The 25,153-nt window shown below is 35.2% G+C and overlaps 1 protein-coding gene across 1 annotated transcript; it reads right to left on the reverse strand.

Annotated features, from left to right (window-relative positions):
- Positions 1–42: 42 nt before the first annotated feature.
- yellow-b lies at positions 43–23,201 on the reverse strand. The gene is made up of 3 exons (XM_053753491.1): positions 23,043–23,201; positions 7,081–7,352; positions 43–2,671 (listed from the first exon to the last, which is right to left on the reverse strand). Exons 2-3 carry the CDS (start codon positions 7,343–7,345, stop codon positions 1,560–1,562), a joined length of 1,377 nt encoding a protein of 458 aa, XP_053609466.1. The 5' UTR covers positions 7,346–7,352; positions 23,043–23,201; the 3' UTR covers positions 43–1,559.
- Positions 23,202–25,153: the final 1,952 nt, after the last annotated feature.

Below are 25,153 nucleotides of genomic sequence, written 5' to 3' on the forward strand. Positions count from 1 at the left end.
TTTATAGTGTTTTAAGTTACTTTAAGGACTTTAAATAAATAATTGTAAGCGTATAGCATTTAATTAACATAAATTTTGATATTTACAAAGAAATACTTAAAATACGTTAGCTTAAATCATATATCACGTGTAAGGCACATACATTGAAATAAGTACATAATAACATTACTCAAAAATAACCAAAATCAAACACATCATATGGTTTTACAAATCACAATAAATAACAGTTCGGTAACATGTAAATCAAACTTAAAATAGTGCATAGAAATTTCACAAAATGGCTTTAAATAGTTGATACAAAAATATAGGTACGTGTTCAATATTTTATAATTGGGATTATAATCCCATATACTATATAGTACACAAATAATTTATAATTGAAATTGGGCGGGCCATGTAATGCCACATGGCGCCGGGCAGGTGGGCCGAAAGAGTGACGAGGGTCCCGACTGATGGCAAGAGATCGCAAGGCAAGCCGGCGATGAGATGATCCGACGAACTGTCGGCTATCGATAAGGGATGGCAACAACTGGAGAGGAATAGAAGTGTTATTATACTAATAAGCAAGCAAACAAGCATGCGGCCCACCTGATGGGAAGTGAACGGTAACCTACGGCTGCAACAGCACGTTAGAAAAAAAGTGGGAACAAATCATACAGATTGTTATAGGCAGCCTCAATGTAAGTTCTTAAAATCTGCAATCTGTTTAATTTGTTTCTTTTATTTTTTTGTTACGGGAACTTAAAGATCTAGGTCAATCTGAAAATGATTTCCATTTTAGCTGACCGGGAATCGACCGGGAGGAACCTTCAAAGGAGTAGTTCAGCACGATGACCTTTATGCCAGCTCCACACTGTCGCCAAACTTGGATAAATACCGACGCGAATGCGTGTAATCACACTTAAAAACCAGCAATGTGTATCGAATTGGCTGGCAAAGTTTGAAGTGGCGACAGTGTGGAGCTGGCATTAAAGAGAGGTCGTCAAGTAAATGAAATATTGTATTAATGCCACAAAGGAAAGAAGCATAAGGTAACAAATCCTAAAAAATGTATTCCTGGGCATTTCAATTATATGAAATTTCTATCCTATTTATAGTAATTTGCTTATTTTGCAGCCACGACGAATAACTGCGTCAATGCAGTACAATATAATACCTAAATCATGGGATTAGTAGGTACTCCGTAATACTTATTAAATCCATGACATAAATTCACTTAAAATAATGACACTGACATAAAAACTTAATAAATAAATGTCTTATAAAAACGATTTGTTATAGGGGAACTATACCTACAATGTTTTCTGAATATCGGAAGTTCTCACTGATTTATTGAAATGAATTATTATTGGAATTCCATGTCATTCTCGTAAATTATTTTAAAAGGATGGAACTTTTATACTTTATCATTTCTTAATGTAAAGATGCCGTTTTGTTTTTAAAATAGCGTTATGGAAACACGAGGTAAAAACAGCCAAAAAATTTTTCGCATTTACTTTCTAAATGGCTTGTAATTCAAAAGCCTAAAATTACAATTAAAAACATCATCTTTGCAAAATCTAGTTGGAAAGAGCGATGCCCATGAAGCAGCTAATCAGAGCAATTACGACTAAAGACATAGGAGTTCTGTTTTCTGCGGAATTAGGCTTTAACTTGTTAGTAATCTTGTTGGTTACATTCTTGATTTTATTTACAAATTTGTCCAAAATATCGGTTCTGCGTGTGATGTCGCACGCTGTGTGACTAATTGCCTCGAGAACAGGTGCTGAAAACACCCTAAAGTTAACCTCATTGGCGTCCAATTTTGAGTACATCCAAACAGGTAATTTATTTGACAAAATCCATAAATTATCATTGTAGTCTACCTTGATATCAGTAGGATATACCATAGTCTCGTTGTTCATATAGATTCGTCCTTGGTTTTCCATCAAATAATCCTTATTTGTCGTCTTCCAACAAGCCACTGCATCTAAATTCACGAGGGAGTAAAAAAGAACTTTCGTCTTGGGATCGATGAAAGACACACTAGATTGTGCGTTGGGTCCTCTGTTTCCTAATTTCTTGAACGCTTCAAAATTGCTTTCAGCTACGGATGTGTTCCTTAGGTATTCGGTCGATACGGAGAATTCGTCGAAGCTGGACATGGGGTGGAAATATAAGGTGCTGAAGCCGTCTTCATTGGGACCAGAGATTGCCATGCCGAAGATAGCATCTGTCCATGTAAATGTGAGATTCTTCACGTTGAAATCGCACGCCAGTGGGTCAATACTGAAAAAGTGATGGGAGATCCTCCATGATGTGTTTGCCTCCCAAGAGTAGACAACGATTCCTGCTTTTCCCACGTCGCCAGCGTAAGCATAAGTTTTGGTACAATCAAAGTCTTCTACTGCTATGTTTGCGAATCCTGAATCTTCTTTGACCTGGTCTTCAGGTAGGTTGTATTTCCTGAGGAGGTTGTCAGTTTTGAGGTCGTATACGATGATGGCTGGTCGGTATTTAGTGACATTCTCTTCGCGATTCCCGATTTTCCCGTTGTCGAGCACCCAGAGCCTGCCGCAGCGGTCGGCACGGATCCTGAAGGGGGAGATGATTTCAGAAGGCTTTCCATCGGAGCCGGAGGAATGGGCAGCCCAATTGGGGTACGGGATCAACTTCGGAGATGTCGAATTATCTGCAATAGTGAACGTTGATTGATTAATATTATTGTATTCATTTTTCTGTGATAGTAATACTTTTCATACATGTTCGTTTTTTAGTTATTATCTGTAATTTAAGATTAGAACGATTCTATTTTATTTGTTCCAGTCTCAGCATAAATGACTTTTTAAAGCCTCCAATTGTCACAATATGTGTATGTTGGTGTAACTGTTCACAATAAAGATTCAGTTCACTATTCTAATATTCAAATTTGGGCGGGACGGATATGTTTTCCTCTCACAACCTGATTAAAAATATTTTGATTATTTTGCATGAATTTCCCACAGGAATCGTCAGAACCTTATGTAAATAGTATGGAAGTACACCTTCTTTGTACGAACTAATATCTATGTATGCGAAATTTTAATAAGATTATGTGAGTAGTTAAAGTGTGAAGAGAAAACAAACAAACATATTTAGTTACCCGTTTTAATTATTAGCTGGGATTGAGATTGAGTACATGACTTAATATTACTTACATAGGTAGGTATCATAATAAAAAAATATATATATATCAAACTAAGTGCGGGAAAAAATGCCTACAACAACATTCACTGTGAAATAAAATCCCCCAGGCCTTTTAGTTAAATTAGAACTAAATAATTACGGCTAAAATTAATAAAATTACAACCAAACTGACATTGCGTGAATATACACGCCCTGGTTTCAGAATTTCGAAGTCAAATGACACCATAACATGAAATGGCCACACAGAAGAAGTAGGTAATTGTGAAGTCGACTGAAAATAAACTCAAATTTATTGTAGATTCGATGCACGTAGCTCCATTGGAATTAATTCTGAAGACCGTGCATACAGAAGAATAAGTACTCGTAAGAAAGACTAATCCTGAGCTCCGACAACTTATAACTAAGAAAGAAACCGGGTGAAATCAAAATCACTTGATTGCACCCACGTCTAAGTAAATCATTCAATACAGTCTTCTTAATCTTACACATTCAGAAATGAAAATTATTAAAAATACAATTGGAAGCGAAAGTAATATAGAATGTGCCAGGTGCTTCTGCTACCGCGCAGATTGTAAAAGTCAATTATGCAAAATGGCTATAAATTGAAGATTTTTCTCATGGGATATAGGTTAGCAACCTCATTCTGTCTCATCCTCGCGTTACATTTGGATACAGGCTGAACTGTGACGTACAGGGTTCGCGTCAACAAAAAAAAAAAATTAAACACTCTTTGGAGATGCTGTTGTAGCCTATCATGATATTGTACCTCCAATTAAGTAAGTTCATTCAATAACCTTCCTTATAAATTAAATCATATCATATTTAATCAATTATGTTTTTACCCAGGTAAAACTTTTATGAAAAAATTTTATTTTATTAAAAAATTATGTGCGTTCGACCTTAATCTAGCCAGATGAGAATAAAAGATGAAAAAATATGGTATTACGCGCAAGCTCATAAAATGCCCGTTCACTCTTGCCTTGAAGATACTTAAATCGCAGGATTCGGGAAATATCGACGCGGGGAAAGATTTCCAGACCTCAACAGTTTATCAAAACCGAGGTCCTGTCTACATATATACCGAAATCAAAATAAAACCGCCTCGTAAGTTCATGGTGAATGAAAGAACCACCTTCCTCGTGCGATTGTGTAAAGGTCTCGTGAACTTGCCGCGACCTCGAAGCCCTGACATTGCAGCCGAGGTCCATTCGAACATCCGCTGTTGAGTAACTGTGACACGAGTATATTTATTCACTGCTAGCTTTTACCCGCGACCCCGCCCGCGTGGATTTCCCACGGAGAATTTACACAGAATAATAGCCTTGAAAAATTACGGAAATGTCTTTTGCAGGCCGATTTTTTTTTTAAATTAATTCCTTATTAATGACGACTGAATCCGTTGATTTTTCACATCAATGTTAAGTTTCATATGACTATAATAAGGTTTTTAATACAATGCCTACGACTTCGCACGCGCGTGGAAATCACGTTTTTTTCCAAGCATAACTACCTACCTAAATATGTAAATTTAGACTAAATGTATGTTTATACCCACTTAAACTTCTTTTTGTGGCAAAAACACAATCATACAAACACATTGTCTGAATAAAGTATATCGGGTATGTCGTGGGATTGCCATTGTTTGTCTGTCTGTGACGACGCCACGAGGGATGTACATTCATAAATATTTTCGGGTTTTATCGGCTTATTCAATGGACAATCGAAAACAACAATTACTTAGAAACTTTTGGGTATGTCATTCATATTTCATTAATTATCCCTTCTGATTCTTTTATCTATATCTGCACCCGCGGTGTTACCCGCGTAATTAAATTACGTTTTTATACACAGAGATTAGAAATTCCATCTCCGAGGAGACTATCTCTCTTAAAATTTACAGTTTATAGCCGCATCCCTTGATTTAATTTTACAACATGCGCAGGAAAAACAACAGAATCGGCCGCGTCGCTGTTTACCTTATTATCTAGGTGAATAGACAAATTGTTGAGTATAAGTAAGTTAGTGGACAGCCACCACATTTAAAGGTTATATTCTATTATAATATATTGTTTATGGTTATCTCATAGAGTGACATTGTTGTTGTGAAAAATGGTTTGAATTTGTAAGACGTTAAAATGTAGCAGATAGAAATAGAAGAGAAATAAAATGATTTAATATAAAGGAACTTTAATTAATAAGGGCATTCAGATCTACAAAGCCAATACAAATCAATTTGCTTCCTACCTACTGAACCCGAGACCAGAAAAGATAGAAATAGAATTAAAGGAACCCCCTATGCTTTGACGAATTGACGTCCAATCATAATCTCCTCGTCATATTTAATGGTCTGGTCGATAGCATCGCTGTTAACCTTCAAACTGTCAATTTGTTTCATATAGTATTTCTCAGAAGGTAGGATGATATGTGTGCCAATGGTCTGATAACTAACAATAAATAAATAAATAAATAATACATATATTAGGACAAATCACACAGATTGAGCTAGCCCCAAAGTAAGTTCGAGACTTGTGTTATGGGGTACTAACTCAATGATACTATATTTTATAACAAATACATATATAGATAAACATCAAAGACCCGGGCTAATCAGAAAAAGATCATTTTCCATCATGACCCGACCGGGGATCGAACCCGGGACCTCTCGGTTCAGAGGCAAGCACTTTACCAATGCGCCACCGAGGTAGTCAACCTGTGTGTATACATTGGTACATTACATTGCGTACACAGCATCCAGACAGGAGAGCACTGGCGTACTGTAATACAGGCTCTGCCTACATCAGACACCGGTCTCTTACAATCTGCATTTGTCACATGTATATCATTGTATGACAATGCTGAAGATAGGGTGAAGTGGAGAAGAAAAAGATAGTAGAGAGTAGGCGGTGAGCTACGAACCATTGAGGAAGAAATCGAAGAAATACTTGGGTAATAAGGAGATAGATTATTAATTTTTTCCACCACGATATGTATATCCAGCTATATAGTCTTTTAGATCTCAAAACTGGACGAAGTGGACAAGAATGTGGATGGTAGGGAAGCGGTCCCTACTCTCCAACGCGCTAAGCTATAAATGATATAGAAACCAGGAATGCCTTCAAATACGAGATACCTCCTTTCTATCGTATCTAGCGAACTTAATAAGCAACAGTTTGTAGGTTGGTAGTCATATATTTCGAAATATGATTTCATTTGTTCAACAAGCTTCTTATCCTACCGAGGTGAAACTTTACATATTAGTGTAGTTGCTATGACGAATTCATGTTTATGGTAAGCGTGACCTGATTTTACGCCATCTAATTGACTTCCAATGAAATACCTATTTTGGTACGATAGGTAAAGTTTACCCTTTATTTTCTCTGTGCACCTTAACCTTAAAATCTTAGATAATACAGTTTATTTTATCTCATTCATAAAGAAATATTATCTGCTTGCTATGACTATGAAACAGGTGAGTTGTATAATTAACTTTCAAGTTAAATTTGATATGCGCAAAATAACGCCATTTTGTCAAAGTACGCCATTTTGTCTAAAACGTCAGAGGCGCGCCGGTTAAACTCAACCTCGACAAAAGACCCAAAAAGGTTATTCTATTATAATTATTTATTAATGCCTATGGAATTAACTGTCTCTCTCATCCTCGTTTATTTCTGGTTTCATTCTTGGTAAAGACGCCCCGAAAACCCAGAGTGCACTTTAAAAATAAATAGTTAAAGACTTCAATATTAAATTGGTTACGTTCTTTGGGAATGTTCTCTTTATATATCAATTGTTAAAACTGTTCTTATTCCTTGGTTACTTAGTCATATCAACATCACAAGTCTACTCACACGCCCATTTTTGAGGTTAACTACGCAAATGGCAGATACAAGTTTCTATATCCAAAAGAATACTCACCATTAATATTGACGTAGTTCAAACTAGCCGGCACTCCGTACTTCCATCGCGGCACAGTTATGAACAGCTTGTCCTGGTAGATCTCCAGTCCCATGGGGATATTGTTCTCCGGGATGAAGCTCCTATCTGCTATGGCATCTTCCCGTGCCTGGGGCGTCGGGAACTGGTAGTCCAACTGTTTCCACTCGAAGCGGATGTTCAGCTGGTCCATACAGCTGATTGAGTAGACCAGGTGGAAGACTATGAGGCTCCCGAAGACCCTCATTTTGAAGCTGGAAGGTAGAAGATTTTGTATTAGTATTGGTATTAGTATTGGAAATTTGCATGAATGATAGTTATTTGTAAGTCATAGGTTAGTCCCAACCTCGTATAAATGCGAAAGTGAGTTTGTTTGAATGTTACCTCTTCACGAATTATCTACTGGAATGATTATTATGAAATTTGATACACGTGTAGAAAATAATCTGCAATAACACATAGGGTACGTTTTATCCCCAAATTCCCACGGGAGCGAAGCCCCGGGACGCAGCTAGTCTTATATAATTGTGACTATGGATGCTGAAGATCTTGCGAAGTGGCGAAGAAAATGTAGTAAATCGGACTGGGCTCCGTCACTTAACAGCTCAGGAAGAAACCTGGAAAGCGCTCAAGAGAGAGAGGTAGGCCGTAGGTCTTTGGGTGACCTTTAGGTGCCTTGAATAAAATCTGAATAGTAGTAACCATGAAATGGATCTTTGAGACCTTTAGGTGCCTTGAATAAAATCTGAATAGTAGTAACCATGAAACATAAAACACGTAGCACGTCCACACGTTCTTTTTTTACACGATGCGTACACGATATGGGAAAAAGAGACAGCGTGTGGACATTATAGTAACGCGTTATTTGCATATTAGTCGTGTTAGTACTTAGTATGTTTTGTGGTAGGCTTTCCGATACTAGTGTTGGAAATAATACGCTCAATAACAAAAAAAAAGAAGAAAGATGAATATGAATAGTCGTATGTTATGGTTGCTACCTCTGTAATTTATTGTAATAATCAATGTATTCTCAGCAGTGGTCGTTCCGAAATGCGAGTAGTTTGTACCTTGTGAGAAATAACTATAAATATAAAAATTGACGAGAAAAAATGCCTGTGAAAGTCTAATTTTTGAATACATGATTTGAATTTGAATTTAATGCAAAATCTAACCTACGTGCGTATTTTGACGATATTTTGATGGATTTTGAACATACATTGCGTATATTGTTTCGAATCGCATCTAACTTTCGAATGAGTTTTTGATGTGACATGATTCAATAAAATGCAACCTCCAAAATAGATCAATGCTGGAAGCGAGTCTACTGGGCTCCAAAGGTCAATGGCTGAAGAAGAATCTGACAAAACGCTCAGAATCTGACAAACGTGAGACAAAGACGTAGCTTGCTACGTCTCTGTCTCTGAGCGTTTTGTCAGAGCGTTTTTGTGTTTTGATGAGATTCATTACCAAAATTCCGCTTCAAAAATTTTTTTCAAAGGTTTTTCATCAATTTTCTGCGTGTTAAGAACAATTAATCGAAACTGCGCAGGCGCGTGGACGCGGGCACGCCTCAATACATTTCTTTTCATTACTTTTATAATTAACGTTGGTAGATTCAAGGCTTGTTTTAACGCTTGCTGATTAAGTATATGATATGTAACAAAACACATACACATGACAGATAACCTCAAAAATTAATCCGCCATATCCAACTATCTAGTCTTAAAAATTAATCTAACGCTCAACGGCTGAGGAAGCAACCGGGAATACGCTCAGATGAGAGCGGGAGAGCGTTATAAATTGTGCTTCACAAGTTTTGGATAGAGTTAACTGATAAATAACTTCAGGCAATTTTATCTAGCTGTTAGTGTATCGGTCAGAATACAATGATATTTTATCAGATGGTGAAACAGATCCTCTTTTATTAGTAAATATTTAGCATTTATTTGGGTTTATCTTTTCCGGTGTCTGTCTGTCCATCATTTGTTAACCAATAAACTAAGTATTCTTTACTCTGTTTGTCATTTCTAGCTTTCGACTTAACAATTTCTTTTTTGTTTCGTTTTCTTTCGTGAATGTGTCATAAAGTTCTGTCTGCATTTAGAATTGAAACTCTTGAGTAAATAATAATTATATTAATCTTGTTTTGTAAAACTAAACAAGTTAGGTAAAAAATATATACCTACTTATATTTTGTTTATATATTGTTTATAAAACGTATAGGCGTAGGTACAGTCAAACGGACAGACAGACGATCAAATGTTGAGTTTGCTCCATTTCTCCTATGTTTTATGAAGAAACTGTGTGAAGAAATTTCGTTATACCAAACCCAGCGCCTCACAAAAGTGGGAATATTTTCAGAAGTACGTACAGACCTATACTAATTAATATACATATGTTTTTCTTCCAATCGTATTCATAAACCAACCGACACAAATAGAAAGGCGCACAGACCTTGTATACGGTCGACGCGAAAATTACGTACTCGATTTTGGTTCCTCATAGCTCTGATATTATGTAAGGTATATAAAGAGACAGCTGAGAGACAACAACAGCACTCTCAAGGAGCGCAGACGGCCGGTCGTTAAAATCTATTTTCTTTAAAAAATTGTTTAAAGCAGTCTGGCCCTTTAGGCGTCATAAACTGACGTTAAGTAGACATGCAGTTGAGTGTATTTAATATTTAGCTGTAGTAAACAAATATATTCAGTATTTAGCATAAACCGGTTTGAATGATGCCTAGTATTACCAGGTGTCCTGGATGAGCGATAAACGCTGCAAGGCAACGACAATGCGCAACGTAATGGCTTCGTAATGGGTCGTTTTAGTTCTAAGTACATATAAAAATGCTTGTGGCTTGTTGCTGTTGCCATAAACACTCAACATTACAGGAGCTTCACCGAAATGCATAAATCGAATGATTTCTCCTTCGACATAAACGAGTAGAATGATTTGAAACGATCGTGTGACATAGAATGACGCACGTTTTCTTCGGTGCTATGCTACAAATTCAAAAATAGCGCACCAGATTGAACACATCGCGTCGCGCTGCGTTCAGTCGCTCATCTAGGATGCTGGGTTATACAGGTCTAAATCATAATATTGCAGCGGTCAGTGACTTACATAATAACCAGTAAACCTTAGTAAAAAGGCCACGCATATTACGAGGACAAAATGTAGGTTATCTATTGACTGCATGTCAATTTATGCATGAAGAACCTCTACGCAATTGTAATAAAGGCGAATTTACTGTGATCTTCACAGTGTAGTATGACATATTTGAATTCAGGAATTTCTGGGCAGTTAAAAAGCCTATCCAACCAAACTAAACCATCAAAAAATTGTTTCTACTCTAATTTCTAGTCTAATTTGTTTTTATTTCCGGCTATTTATTCAATGATTTGAGTTATTCATTCATGACATACTTTTGAATAAAGGCTATAGAATCAATGGCCAATCGATAAAAGTAGGGGTGAACCAATCACAAAACAAATATTTACATAAACAATGTTTTGGTACATGCATTTATTTGTTCGGTTGGATCGCGCGAATCCGTCGAGACTGGACTTCAAATTAATGTCGTAAAACCCCATTATTAACTAGGTTATCTACCTAATAATTATACAAGTACCTCAGGGGAGCTACCATGAAACATAAAAAAATTCCACGCGTTCCTTTTTTTCACTATACCGACACGATATTTTAAATAGGAGAAAGCATGTGTTCGTAACGTGCTACGTGTGTGTTGCGTGGTAGGCCCCCTGGTGTCCTGATTGACTATCATTAGCAAATGAATTAGTAATTAAAAACAAATGACGTGCGAAGGATTCTTAATTGTAAAAGAAACGCGAGATGGCGTTATCACGTTGTCCTTATCCCTCATTAACAGGAAACACAATGACATTGTGTATTTACATAATTGGAGCTGACGTCATTGATTCGGAAAACTCGGTTCGAAACTGGAACTTCTCGCAATGATGGAGGACGATGCGACGCAGCCCAGGGCGCTAGTTTCTAGGGGCTGGCAGGAATCAAGAGGTATTCTTCGAAGCGCACCTAATTATTTTCGCGCCTTTTTACTAAAAGATGCGCTTCTTCTTTGCGTGTTCATGGCAAATCTTACGACCGTCTTCTCCATAGTCGTATTTCTCATGGATGAGGGTCGTGGTTATTACGTGGAATGAAATACACACAACAACTTTTTTGGCATTAATAATGGAGTGGTTTGCCATTGTCTTCCCCATTTCAAACACAAGTTAATAAGAATCAACCAATATGCAGGTTTCCTCACGATGTTTTCCTTCACCGGAAGCGGAAATGGTGGACGATGAAAACTACTATACATAAGTCAGATTGGTATACAAAGTCATGTGGCACGAGTAGGATTCGAACCTGGGACCTTTCGATCCACAGACGGGCGTCTTAACCATTACACGACCACTGCACTCTATTGGGTGCTAAATATTCTTGCCAGAGCCGAGCCACTTCGATGGCTTCATCGGAAGCTACCATCAAGTCAGCCCGAGCACAGGTGTGTGGACACTCGGGACAGGCGAGGAGATGAGCCATCGATTGCGGGGAGAAGCCACAATCGCACATGTTCTGAGACAGGTCATGCATGCCCCACCTAGCCAGACTATGCAAGAATATTCTCATCATCTCTTACTAATAAACTATACGTGATATATCGCTCATTTATCATTCAATCGAAATATCATTAAAGCGCATTCTAGTGACATTTCTCGTAACGATTCAATTACAATCCAAGAAACTTCTTAAATATTAGTGTCACTTCTCCCTTGTGACTTTGACGAAATCGTCTTTCGTTTTGAGTAACTAGATGCTGCCCGGGGCTTCGCTTCCGTGGGAATTTTAAGATAAAATATGGTGAAAGAATTTTTGAAATCGGTTCGGTAGTTTCGGATATTACTCGCCTCAAACATACAAACTCACAAACGCTTACCTCTTTATGTAATAGTAGTAGAAGTACTAGACTAGGACTGGATCGAGCTGTTTCAACTTTGGCGACATTTCAATCGGATACAAAACAAGAATTATCCCCCAAGTACTATTGATCTGTTGCTGGCTAGTGATATTGACTATAGGAAAATTTTGACGATACGGCCTCGGTGGCGCAGTGGTAAAGTGCTTGCCTCTGAACCGAGAGGTCCCGGGTTTGATCCCCGGTCGGGTCATGATGGAAAATGATCTTTTTCTGATTGGCCCGGGTCTTGAATGTTTATCTATATAATGTATTTTTTATAAAAATATAGTATCGTTGAGTTAGTGTCCCATAACACAAGTTTCGAACTTACTTTGGGGCTAGCCCAATCTGTGTGATTTGTTTGAGCATTAATAAATAACCTTAAAGTGTCTGTCGTTGTGGAAATATCCATGCAAATTCAGCCTTGTTGATATAAGATATATTATTTTCAGTTCGCAAAGCAAGGACTTTTGATTTATTGTCCGCAATACATACTTATATACCTTAATGAATATACTATATACAATCAATTGTTTGACATTATTAAGTGAACAAATTATATCAAGTAATTTAAGTAATTATATCGATTTAGAACGGTCGTTCTCTATAGTAACAGTTACGTAAATGTGTGTTACAGTGCTAAATGTTTGTATCCAACTAACATGAATTTGTCTGTAATGAATTTGACTATGTACATTATGTACTTTTATATATTATTAGAAAAAAACATTGTAAGAAACAATAATGGTAAGCCGATCTGGCATGATAGGGACCAACACTGTTCAAATGAGTTTCCTTCGGCATTTCTTTTCAGCAGTGGTCGTTCCGAAATGCCAGTAGTTTGTAGCTTGTGAGAAATAACAATAAATATAAAAATTGACGAGAAAAAGTGCCTGTGAAGGTCTAATTTCTGAATAAATTATTTGAATTTGAATTTTAAAACATTTTTTTTATTGGATGACAATACATAATACATGTACCTAATGTGAAAACGATCACAATGAATATTAAAAGAAGTATAGGATTGTTGCAATCCTAACCAACATTAAGCGAATGTAATTAATTTATTTGTTTGTTATCTCGTCACGCTTTAACCAATCCATCTTCATGAAATCATACTACAGAGGAGTGCGGAAAAGGCTACTTATAACAATACAGAAAATATGTTCCCGTGGGAAATTGTCGTGATGATGATTGAAATGTCTCATAACATCGTTGTTAAACTTTAGCCTGAAAATAAACTATTTTTTTTACTGAAATATTTTAAATAAATATTTTTTATGTATCACAAGTTACTCTAATTCATTTTGAAGCCAAAATTAAGGTCATCAAGCAAAATACGGACGGACATACACCCACCAACGGCAAAAATTCCGATTAGGACGTGCGAAGGTGAACAAGCAACAGCGGTTGAACCTACATAATTATGTACTGCCAGGCGCGGATCCAGCGTTAAGTGCACGATGGGCATAACTTTTTAGTTATGCCCATCGTGCACTTAACTGGTGTGTTCGTTTTTGTTTGAAATAACTTTATCGCACACAAAAGTACAAATTAAATTGAGAAATTAAAGAGAAAACTTAATGAAAAAGGAGAACTTATCGCAAAAATGGATCTCATTTCAGTCAACCGGGCCGAAATTTAATACATACAACATTTAAACAAGGGTTTATCTATCGATAAAATATCTTTTATTTGAACAAATTATTTCATTATTTTTTTTCAAAATAAAATTTCTGTTGCCAAACAGCAGTGCTTGTTAAATATGTTTATGTTTGAAGGGTGAGAGAGGCAGTATAATTATAGGGTACGCGGTAAAAAATACTACCTAGGCCACAATAAGGGCAACGCGCGTGCGATTGCTGCAGGTATCTATTAGTCTGAAATTTATGAAATATGTGTTTGATCTAGCTTGATGGCAAGTATAAATGAGGAACGCAAACACAAACATTGTCTATTTACTCTTGCCTTGAAGATCCCTATGTCGTAGGATTCGGGAAATATCGACGCGAGTATAGATTTCCGGACTTTAGCAGCTCGCGGTAGGAAAGAGGTCTATTTTCGGACCTAAAAACTTCCTTTAATATTCTAGTGCAGATGTAAATAACATACCATCTCGCCGCAGTGGCATTTCTTCTCGTGGGTGCGGAACCCGCTAGCCCTGACATCAATGAAAGTCAAACGCAAACTTTAAGAAGAGTTTAGCTCATGGATTCATGTTCAAGTATGTGGTTCTGAATATAAGTATATTCAGTGGTTTTTTATTGTAATAACTACACACACTTAAAGTTGCCAAAACACGCTGTGAGTCAAGGAACGCATACTTACTAGACAAAAACATTGTTATTTAATTATAAAGGGGTAAGCGTTTGTGAGTTTGTATGTTTGAGGCGGGTAGTCTCCGAAACTACTGAACCGATTTTAAAAATTCTTTCACAATTAGAGTACATTTTCCAAGATTGCTATAAGCAATATTTTATCTCAAAATTCACACGGGAGCGAAGCCCCGGGCAACATCTAGTGATTAATAATAGTTTAAAACTATTTAACCTATTACAAATCATAATTTTTTTTTTCTTTTAAACTCTTTTGCAAGTTGTGATTTTGCCCATAAATATGTTGTTTCTGTATACACATGTAACATCTCTTTATGCATATACTTAAGAACTGTTTTGATTGTAACCTGTTTGTGTATCAACTAAATAAATATTCCGAAAACTCTGAGCGTAACTCTTGTCTGTAGGACGTGAATTAACATCTCTTTAAACAGTTATAACTCATTCAACAATATCATACTATGCAATTATTATTTTTGTTATACAAATACAATATCTTTTAAAACGTACAGGCCATAAATTAACTGAAACAAAATGTATGACTCACGCCGAACTTAATGTACAACAAATTTTAATCGAATGAGACCACTGTTTCAATTGTGGAAGGTAAATATTACACGTATATTATATAGGTATATTGTATATACGTATTTTGTTTTGCAATTGTTTCAATACATCTGCCAGACGAACGCGTATGAGCAATCGATATGAAAATATGCTAATCGATAGAAATTCCTGGGTTATTTAGTTTTAAACTAAGTAGTATAAAAATATTAGGTATGTGGCTTACATTTTGTATGATAGAATTGTATATGTGGCCATTAGAATGCATTATATGGTATTGTGCGCATTAACTAGGTAATCTGTAGATGCTTTGATGAAAATTAACTCAACCATCGTAAAAAATACTTAATATTTTGAAACAAATCATCAGCATAAAGACAATAATTAAGGTAGCTGTCGAACAAACATAGCTCTTTTCGCTAAGATCAATCGAGACATTACGATAGAGTGTCATTTTGTATGGGGCGTTTGAACTACTCCAAAAATGTACGATTGAATTTTCATCGAATCTTTAAAACCATTGTCATTATTACAATATTTTTTTCACTTGTGTTTTTGATAATATTTTTTATATTTACCATATCGTAATTTTTCAGTTTTCGTTCATTCAGCTCATTATATGGATGCACTCTGGCTGAGGTCATGAGTTCTATGCTAATTATATTGTGAATCCTAGCTTTGATGGTCTAGTAATAAATTTAAGGCTATGTTAATGACAAGGCCAGTTTGTCTGGCAATGTTTATGCTCTGCTAATTTTCAGCATGTGTTAAAGGCATATTTCATTACCATTACAAGTGAGGAAATAATTGAGTTTTTACAAAATCTTACATATATGTAGTGTAGTAAATCGCATGTAAAATTCCTTTAAGTTATAAAAATAGCGAGAAATTTTGATGAAACAATGATTTTGGGAAAATTTAATAATCCTAGTGGACTTCTATCTACAACACGAATAAATACCTGCGAATTATTTGAGTCTTATTTTGAATTATGTGAGAATTATGTGAGTGAAATGAGGATATTAGATTATCCACTTAGTTAAATTTCTATCTAAAAATATTCTTAATCAGTGAGAAAATGTTAAGGAATTATAAATTTAACCGTACCTGAAATCAGGCAACTCGAAAATTATGCTCAACGACCTGCGCGTTCGGGGCTTCGCTCACGTGAGAATTTCGGGATAAAAAGTACCCTATATGTTATTCCAGGTTATATTCTACCCGTATACCAAATTTCATAACAATCGGTCCAGTAGATTTTGCGTGAAATAGTAACAAACATTACACGCACACCCGCACAAACTATTTAGTTTTCAAATTCACAAATACGTTTGCGAACAAACAAACATTCAAGTACATACCTAATCATCATAAATTTCCATTACGCGCAATTTAAATGTATGTTGTCTGATTTCTTTCTCTCTCTCTCAACTGAGCGTTTGCCAGTTGCAGTTAAGTAACTCAGCCATTGAGCGTCGGAGCTCTGGGTCCATTAGCTGCCTAATTTATTTAACATTAAAGGGGTTTGAAGATTTGTGGCATACCTACTGCCGCCATTTTGATTTTTTTTCAAAATCGCGGCCAGCCATAAAACGTATATAAATCGATAGCTGAGATAAATACCAACAAAAAATATTAAAACAATGACCCTCGTAAAGTGTCAGGTTTCTGAGATAATAACCGTCAAAGTTGATCACGTGACATCCATAATTATAAGCTAGGGTATGTGTTCTGATGAATAAAGATGTTAAAAAAAAAACTTTTAGAACAAATATGTATGTTGCATTGTATCTGGATATATTTTTCAACTTAATAACATATTTTGTGACCATCTATGTGTGAGTGCAGTATCGTCATTAGATTTAATATGACATTTGACATTATAGGGTAAATGAAAGTAATAGGTACCTCTGTAAAACCATTTACTACATAACACAAGATAGGAATAATCATAAAATTAAAAATTCTCTTTACGTTTATATTGTGGCATAGTTTTATGGTTACCTACTTACTACAATTTCTCTTTGCGAAAATAGTTATATAAACCTGGATTTCTTTTTACATTGGCACAAAAGGGAAAACAATTAGAAGTACAGTTTCGGAACAGTATTTTTATTGCCCGATAAACAATTTAAGGCATCATGCTTTTAGTATACACAATTTAAACACTTTTGAGACTACAAACACAAAAATCACATTCATAACATCAATACAAAAAACACTTTTTGACTTTCTTATACACATAAAACAAGTAATAGTTAATTACTTCCTCCGCCACACTCCCCCCACCCCCGCTTGTAGTGTGTCTCGCTTGCACATTAGAATAATACAATATATAATCTATTTTCTTGTTATATATAACACCTAAAACAATACCTAATGAACAGTACGTCTCCATTGACTTTTTTGTCGTAGTATAAAATATTCTTATTAAGTACATAGTAGCCGCAACATGTAGAAATATCATGAGGCATAGTTATCTATGTTTTATTATTAATATTATCTATACCTATTAGAATATTTTGTGTATGTTTACACATTGTTATACCAAATAGATGGGTTTATAGTCGCTATTAAAAAAAAATAGAAATCACGTGATCAACTTTGACGGTTATTTTCTCGTAAACCTGACACTTTATGAGGGTCATTGAATTAATATTTTTTGTTGGCATTAATGTCAGCTATCGATTTATAAAGGTTTCATGGCTGGCCGCGATTTTGAAAAAAAATCAAAATGGCGGCAGTAGGTATGCCACGCTCCATAGTAAAATCTTCAAACCCCTTTGCATTAGTCTATAAATCTTACACTTTTAATAAAGGAAATAATATAACTTATTCATCAAACGCGCGTTGCATGTTTGCATGCAAAGGACTGGATTACTAGATATAATACAATTATGCAATGAGGTTATGTGACAGACGTCAATGAAATATGTAGATTGATCAAACAACTTCTGCATAAAGTATATCCTAATCCCAACTAATAATAAAAGCGAAAGTGGCGGAAGTAAGTTTGTTTATTTGTTACCTCTTCACGCGTTATGTACTTACTAAACCAATCTTCTTGAAATTTCGCAAAGTTTATAATTAAGAGTATGGAGACGATTTAGAACAGTGTAGGGCATGGATTCTGATAATCGTGTCCCAATTGACGACCTCGATGGCGCAGTGCTAAAGTGCTTGCCTCTGAACCGAGAGGTCCCGTGTTCGAACCCCGGTCGGGTCATGATTGAAAATGATATTTTTCTGATTGGCCCGGGTCTTGGATGTTTATCTATGATTTGTTACAAAATATAGTATCGTTAAGTTGGTATCCCTTAACGCAAGTCTTGAACTTAGGTACTTTGGGGCTAGCTCAATCTGTGTGATTTTGTCCTAATATAGAATAAAAAAAAACTGTGTTTCAATAGTACTTAGTGATAAGTGAAAATAATAAGTATATTAAATATTTATTGAATGACAATTCTCATATAACGCACGCGAAAGGAAATGGTCTGCGCGCTACACTTGGTTATTCTTCTTCTTCTTGTAGTACTCCTCCATTTCTGGAGGTTGGCTGTCAGTACCGCAAAATTCTCCCTGTCCATCACCAGGCGAAACAAGTGTTCCACCCTGGTGATTGCAGTCCACACCCATATGTTTCTTAGTTATCTTCTTCATGGTCGTATTCCTCATGGCTGAAGGTCGTGGTCATTAATGAATTAAACACACACAACAACTTTCTTGGCATTAGTAATGGAGTGGTTTCCCATTGCCTTCTCGATTACACACACAAGTTAATAATCAACCAGTGTGCACGTTTCCTCACGATGTTTTCCTTCACCGGAAGCAAGTGGTGGACGATGAAAACTACTATACATTAGTCAGATTCAAAATCAAATTCAAAATTCTTTATTGAATTTAGGATGATATACATCACTTATTGACGTCAAAAAAAAATTACTTAAACTAAGTCTACTGCCGTGACAAACTTATGTGGCACGAGTAGGATTCGAACCTGGGACCTTTCAATCCACAGGTGAGCGTCTTAACCATTACACCACCACCGCTTCTTATTTATAATTGTGTGTAAATAAAAACTATTATTCAGGCACAGCATCTTATGGTCAATTTTACACCGAGCCAGTCCAGTACATGGACATCAAGAATGCGAGACGAATAGTCCTTAACGGTCGCCTAAAGTACTACCAACAGCACATGAACTTACTCAGCCATTGCAAATTCACCGCTATTGCAATTGCATAAGGTCCATGCAATGTAATTTATGTAGTTGATTGTACATCATGTCAATTTTATGCTATTGCAAAACTCATATATAACTGATGTGGTGATAGATAACAAAAACAGAAGTGTACATTGTGAGGGTAACGTCTATCCATGCCGTCGGGTAAATATCGGTTGACGTCCGTACCTACTTCCTTTACGTTACGTGGACAAATATAAAATTTATAATAACTTGATCTATCACTAGATGTTATAGATGTCCGGGGCTTCGCTCCCGTGGGAATTTTCATATGAAATATAGCCTATAACAATCTTGGATAATATATCTTACTAATGGTGAAATAATTTTTGAAATCGTTTCGGTAGTTTCGGAGATTACCCGCCTCAAACATACAAGCTCACAAACGCTTCGGCTACGGCTGATGAGGACCCTGGGAGGACGGCCAGGATAACAGAGATAAATAAAAACAAAAGTTAAATAATTCCCAACGATTTCCCTCACATTAACATATTGACATAAACTGTTTTCTTACTTTCTTCGGTTGAGTTTTGAAAATGTCATTATCTACAATACAAACTCATATTAATGAGTAAATACATATAAAATACAAGTCATAATGGATTGGTGTTTGTTTCTAAATTTTCTATATGCATTGCTTTTCTAATGACGTAAGATGTTGGACAGCCGAAGTCAAATCTCATTGAAGAAGATAATGCGTAACCACTGTTTTATAAAATACTAGATGTTGCCCGGGGCTTCGCTCCAGTAGGAATTTTGAGATAAAATATAGCAATCTTGGATAATGTACCTTTCAAATGGTGAAAGTATTTTTGAAATCGGTTCGGTAGTTTCGGAGATTACCCGCCTCAAACATACAAACTCACAAACGCTTACCTCTTTATAATATAGTATAGAGTAGCTGCGCCCCGGGGCTTGGCTCCTGTGGGAATTTGGGGATAAAAAGCTCTATGTGTTATTTCCAGGTTATATTCTACCAGTCTAGTCGGTCCAATAGATTTTGCGTGAAAGAGTAACAAATAAACTCCCACCCATACACACGTACATCCTCACAAACTTTCGCATTTATAATATTAGTAGGGTTAGATTGTTAATAATATAAAAATATATATATTTTTAAATAAATCAAACAAAACTCTAAACAAGTAAATCTTTTGACACATCCAAGATAATTTTGGCTCCTTATAAAAAAAAATGTTCGGCCACGCGAACGAAGTCGCGGGCATCAGCTAGTTCTAAATTAATTACACAACTTCGTGGATGTTTTCTTTTTAATGCATTATAATTTATAAGTTTTGCATTTGCTATTGAAAATAAATGAATGCTGGTTAGATCATAATTAGATCTTTCTTATAATCATTTATCGCCATCGGAATAACGATGAAGAAGAAGCAGCGCAATTAACGACTCCATATTGAGTAAAAATCATATTTCTTTTGGACATTTACGTAAAAAGGACTGGTGGGTGACCCGTGAATCACTTACCATCAAGTGACACATTGAAACGTTCACCGCGCGTTCGAAGCGCCCGTGTCTTTAGACTATACATACAAGTGATTACTTGTACGTGTTTTAAGAATCTACAATAATTGAATTACAATAGGTAACAATGCGGGACAGATTCGCTTGGTATAACAAATGCCATACCGCACATAACTCACACATTATACAATAAACAATTGCTTGATTCACGCAAATCGTATTACTTGAAACATGACATAAGCTTGGTGGTCAAACTATTTGAATCAAAAGTGTTTAACGATTCCTTGGGGTTTGGGAATTCCCCGTGTCAAAAAAAACTTTCAAAAGTTTTGTTCTGAGAATTGCAAAATATGTACACATTTGAATTCTCTATTCAAATAAGTTAGACTAAACAAAGTAATTAATTGGTTTCAATAAAACAAATGAGTGATTGATAGGTATTGAGATTACATTTTAAATTCAATCGACGAAACCTTTGATTTCGGGGAATCGATTCAAAATGTGGGTACTTATCTGAAAGGGAGTTTAGAATGTCGTCAAGCATGGTGTGCGTACCAAGCCAATAGTCTGACAGTTGAGGATGCCAAAGACAAGAGCAGATAAATGGTAGAAAACTGAACACTTAACTCCTACGCTCTATAGTCGAAGAAGAAACCGGAAAAGTCTTAAAATAAACAAGAGAGACACCAGGTTCATATATAAATAACTAGCTGTTGCCCGCGGCTTCGCCCGCGTTAATTTTCCGGGATGAAATGTACCCTGTGTCCTTCTCCATACTTCAAACTACACATATTTCAATATTTCAAGAATATTGGTCGAGTAGATTGAGCGTGAAGTGGTAACAAATAAACAAACTTATTTTCGCATTTATAATATTAGTTTGGATTTGGATGAGAGGAAATATACTTATATAAATAAGTATATATATAAAATTATCATATATTTGTGTCATTTTCATACTTTCGTCATACTGTCTTTAATTTAAAAGTACATTTTATAGTACCTAATTGAAATAATTAACCTACATTAGTAGCTTCGTTTGTTAGGCTATATAGCCTATACATTATCCGTTTCGCACCCAAAGGTTAAATAATGAAGCATACAAAACTTAAGCCCATAATGAAATTTAAAAGTGATCTCTGAAGTCAAAATATTGTTTCTTTCTTTTTCTTCAAAGAAAAAATCTATTTAGGGACATAAAAATGAAGGTCCAATTCACTGAGTCATCCTCCCATTCACCACACAGCCGTCCCTTAGGCCCTTAATGACGTCATATATATATATATATATATATTCTTATTAACTTGTGTATGAAATGGAGAAGGCAATGGCAAACCACTCCATTAATAATGCCAAGAAAGTTGTTGTGTGTGTTTCATTCCACGTATTAACCACGACCCTCAGCCATGAGGAATACGACTATGAAGAGGATCTCTCTTATTTGATATGGTATCTTTGGTTTCTTCCTCAGCGTTGAGCGTCGGAGCCCAGGGTCCATCAAATACTTACTCTTTATTTTATTTCAATTATTGATTGCCTTTTCATTTGCCAATTTAGTTCACTCATTTTTAAAACTTTAATTCAATTAGGACCACAGATTATAACGATCTACTTGGATTCTTGGAGTTCTGTCTTTGCCAGACTATACTTAATTCGAAGTCCTTTGCAGCGTCTGTCTGACTTTTCGCTAGTATTAATATAAAAATAATTCCAAGAAATAAATCAATAATTCTAAAACACCAACTCTAATAAGATTCCTTTAAGATTTATAATTTTTTTGGCTTTTCCTAAAAGTATCTTATAGACGTCCCAAAAAATAATACGGAAAGAAATTTACTAATTATTAATATATATTTTTTTAATTTTGAGTTAAAAAACGACAAAGAATATTTTAACTAATGCACGAGTGAGTATAGTAAAAATACATACGGTTTATTCGTAGTAGTAAAATTCTTTACCTATCACTCACTACTTTAGTTATAAATATTTCCGCGATTGGGACGGACATAAAAACTTGATTAAATTTAATAAAAACAAGTTAAATGTACACCTATGAATAAACGTGCGATTACATATTTCTTTATTTAATACTTCTCAAGGTTCTCGTAAAATTTATAAAACACAATGAATGACTATAGAATAAATTAGTGCTAAGTCATTAATTTCTCTTTTATAATTCTTCAAAAATCACACCAAGTTCTCAAATACAATTCAACATCAAATCATACCGCTAACAAAGTGAAATTAGAAAAGTCCGATTTAAACCTGAGCACTAGACGAACTGCGAAAATGTCACATGTTTTTGAAAAAAATATACTTAGTAAAATAAACTTACCTTTTGAAATGCTTCCGAATATTTGATGGAAAATAGCACTTGTTTAATTTAGTAAGTAACAACTACAACGCGCGAGTGATCACTGCAAGAGCATAACCTGACTAAGGTATGGTATGGTTAGTCGAGGTTTAGCGTCGACCGGCTTTTCTCAACGTCTCAACTAGACAGGTCTTCGCGCCGTCCCACTTGATCTTATGCTATTAGATAGAGACAGAAAAGACGTAGTACAAAATTGCAAGTTACGAGTAATGTGTTTCATAGTAAGCTACAGGCTATAGATCGCATAGCGAGGTAATTGTGACCACACTTTAGTTATTTCTTAGAATTTTGTCCCTAAACAACAATTTGTACCAAGATATGATGAGAAATTACAATCTGGGTACAATATACGTAACTTAAATTTCAATAAAGCGCATATTCACCTAAATGATAAATTAGTAATGTTCCTTTCCCTTCACCTGAGTTAAGAGACCTTACAAACGAATAAATGTGACCTTATCTAAGTTGTTAGGGCGACCTCAGTATTGAGATTGAGAAAACTGTAGGTAGGTATCATTCATATTTATATTTCTATTAATAGTCTAGAGAGTACATCATGATTTGGAAATCGTGGGGAGAATTTCTTACCGGCTTCAAACCGTGAAACAAAATAGGTGTATAGATTATTAAATTTTCAAACGTACTAACAAACAAAACAAATCATATACATTTTCTTGCAATTTGTTTTAATAATTAAGAAGTGCCGATCAATTAATAGATATCAGAATATTACGAGGTTTATCCCCACCGAATCCCGTCATGGATTCTACCAAATGTTCGTTGAAAAACAAAATGGAACCACAGTCACCCTACACCGTTTATATCGCCAATTACTTGAAGCGACTCCACGCTGTGATCTGTTGACCCCGCGGACCTTGAGGTCACTACTGAATTATCGCCAATTAGTGAAATAGAATGACCTGACCAAATCCTCGCTTCTATCTAGATGATCTGTTTATTGCGTCTGTCGTAAAAAATAGCTTTGAAAGTAAAGCTTTATTAGTGCATCCTTACGTCCTTGTTTTTTAACAAAGTCCTCTGCCGCGTATGTCTGTCTGTGCGCGATGAACTAAAAACTACTACTACATTTTCATGCGGTTTTCGCTAATAGATAGTGTGATTTCTTAGGAAGATTTAGGTATAATTTTTTTCTGATAAAACAGAACTTATTATAATTACTTTTTTTTAATGAAAATCGATATTTTTTTTATACAAATGTTATACCTAGATTTTTGCTTAAAAACATCGAAAAAATATGCAAAAACTAATTATATAAGTATAGCTACCTATGTATCTAAAATTCGCCTGTGTGACCATCGATATTTTTATGTTTTTAATAATAATAATACTTATTTAAAAAATGAAAATAATGTTATATTACCTACATATTTTAATTTTCATGTTATTTTCCCACTTATTGTACCATATCTAACAAACATAGTTATTAATAAACGGTAACATAACACGATCCTGGAGTAGGTAAGTAGTTGTTCCTCTTTCTGACTCACGTTTCAATTCAAAACAAAACCAACGAACATTTGGTTTTCCCGAAACAAAAATATTAACGTTGACTCATCAGTTGTGATACCAGTTCAAATTTGTCATTAAGTTGTCAAAATCAAAATCAAATCATTTATTAAGAAATTAGGCCTTCACAGGCACTTTTTCACGTCATATTCTAAATTAAATTATGTTTACCAAAGCTACAAACTACTAGCATTTCGGAACGACCACTGCTGAGAAGAAATGCCGAAAGAAACTCAGTCAAACAGTGTTGGTCCCTATTATGCCAGAAGGGCTTACCATTTTTTAAATATAAATTTATGTATAATTTTTTATCAGTAATATAACAATGTAAGTACACAATAAGTTGTAAAGAAGTAATTGTAAACCATTTAGATCATTAATAAAAGAAGTAGCACAACAAATGAATATCAAAAAGCACCACATGGTAAATATCATAGTATAGTAGAATGAATATAATAGATGGATAGATATTGAATATAATAATAAATAGTACAGTACAATAGAATAGTAGAATAAATATTTACCTACCTAGATTGTAGACTAGC

This window comes from Plodia interpunctella, chromosome 13 (genome assembly GCF_027563975.2).
Source record: "Plodia interpunctella isolate USDA-ARS_2022_Savannah chromosome 13, ilPloInte3.2, whole genome shotgun sequence".
Taxonomy (NCBI): Eukaryota; Metazoa; Arthropoda; class Insecta; order Lepidoptera; family Pyralidae; genus Plodia; species Plodia interpunctella.

Bases quoted from the DNA above. Each gene is read 5' to 3' on its own strand.
- yellow-b (XM_053753491.1), bottom strand. From the start codon at position 7,345: ATGAGGGTCTTCGGGAGCCTCATAGTCTTCCACCTGGTCTACTCAATC. The intron at 2,672-7,080 runs GTGAGTATTCTT...TCACTATTGCAG, and splicing joins GAACTACGTCAATATTAATG to ATAATTCGACATCTCCGAAG.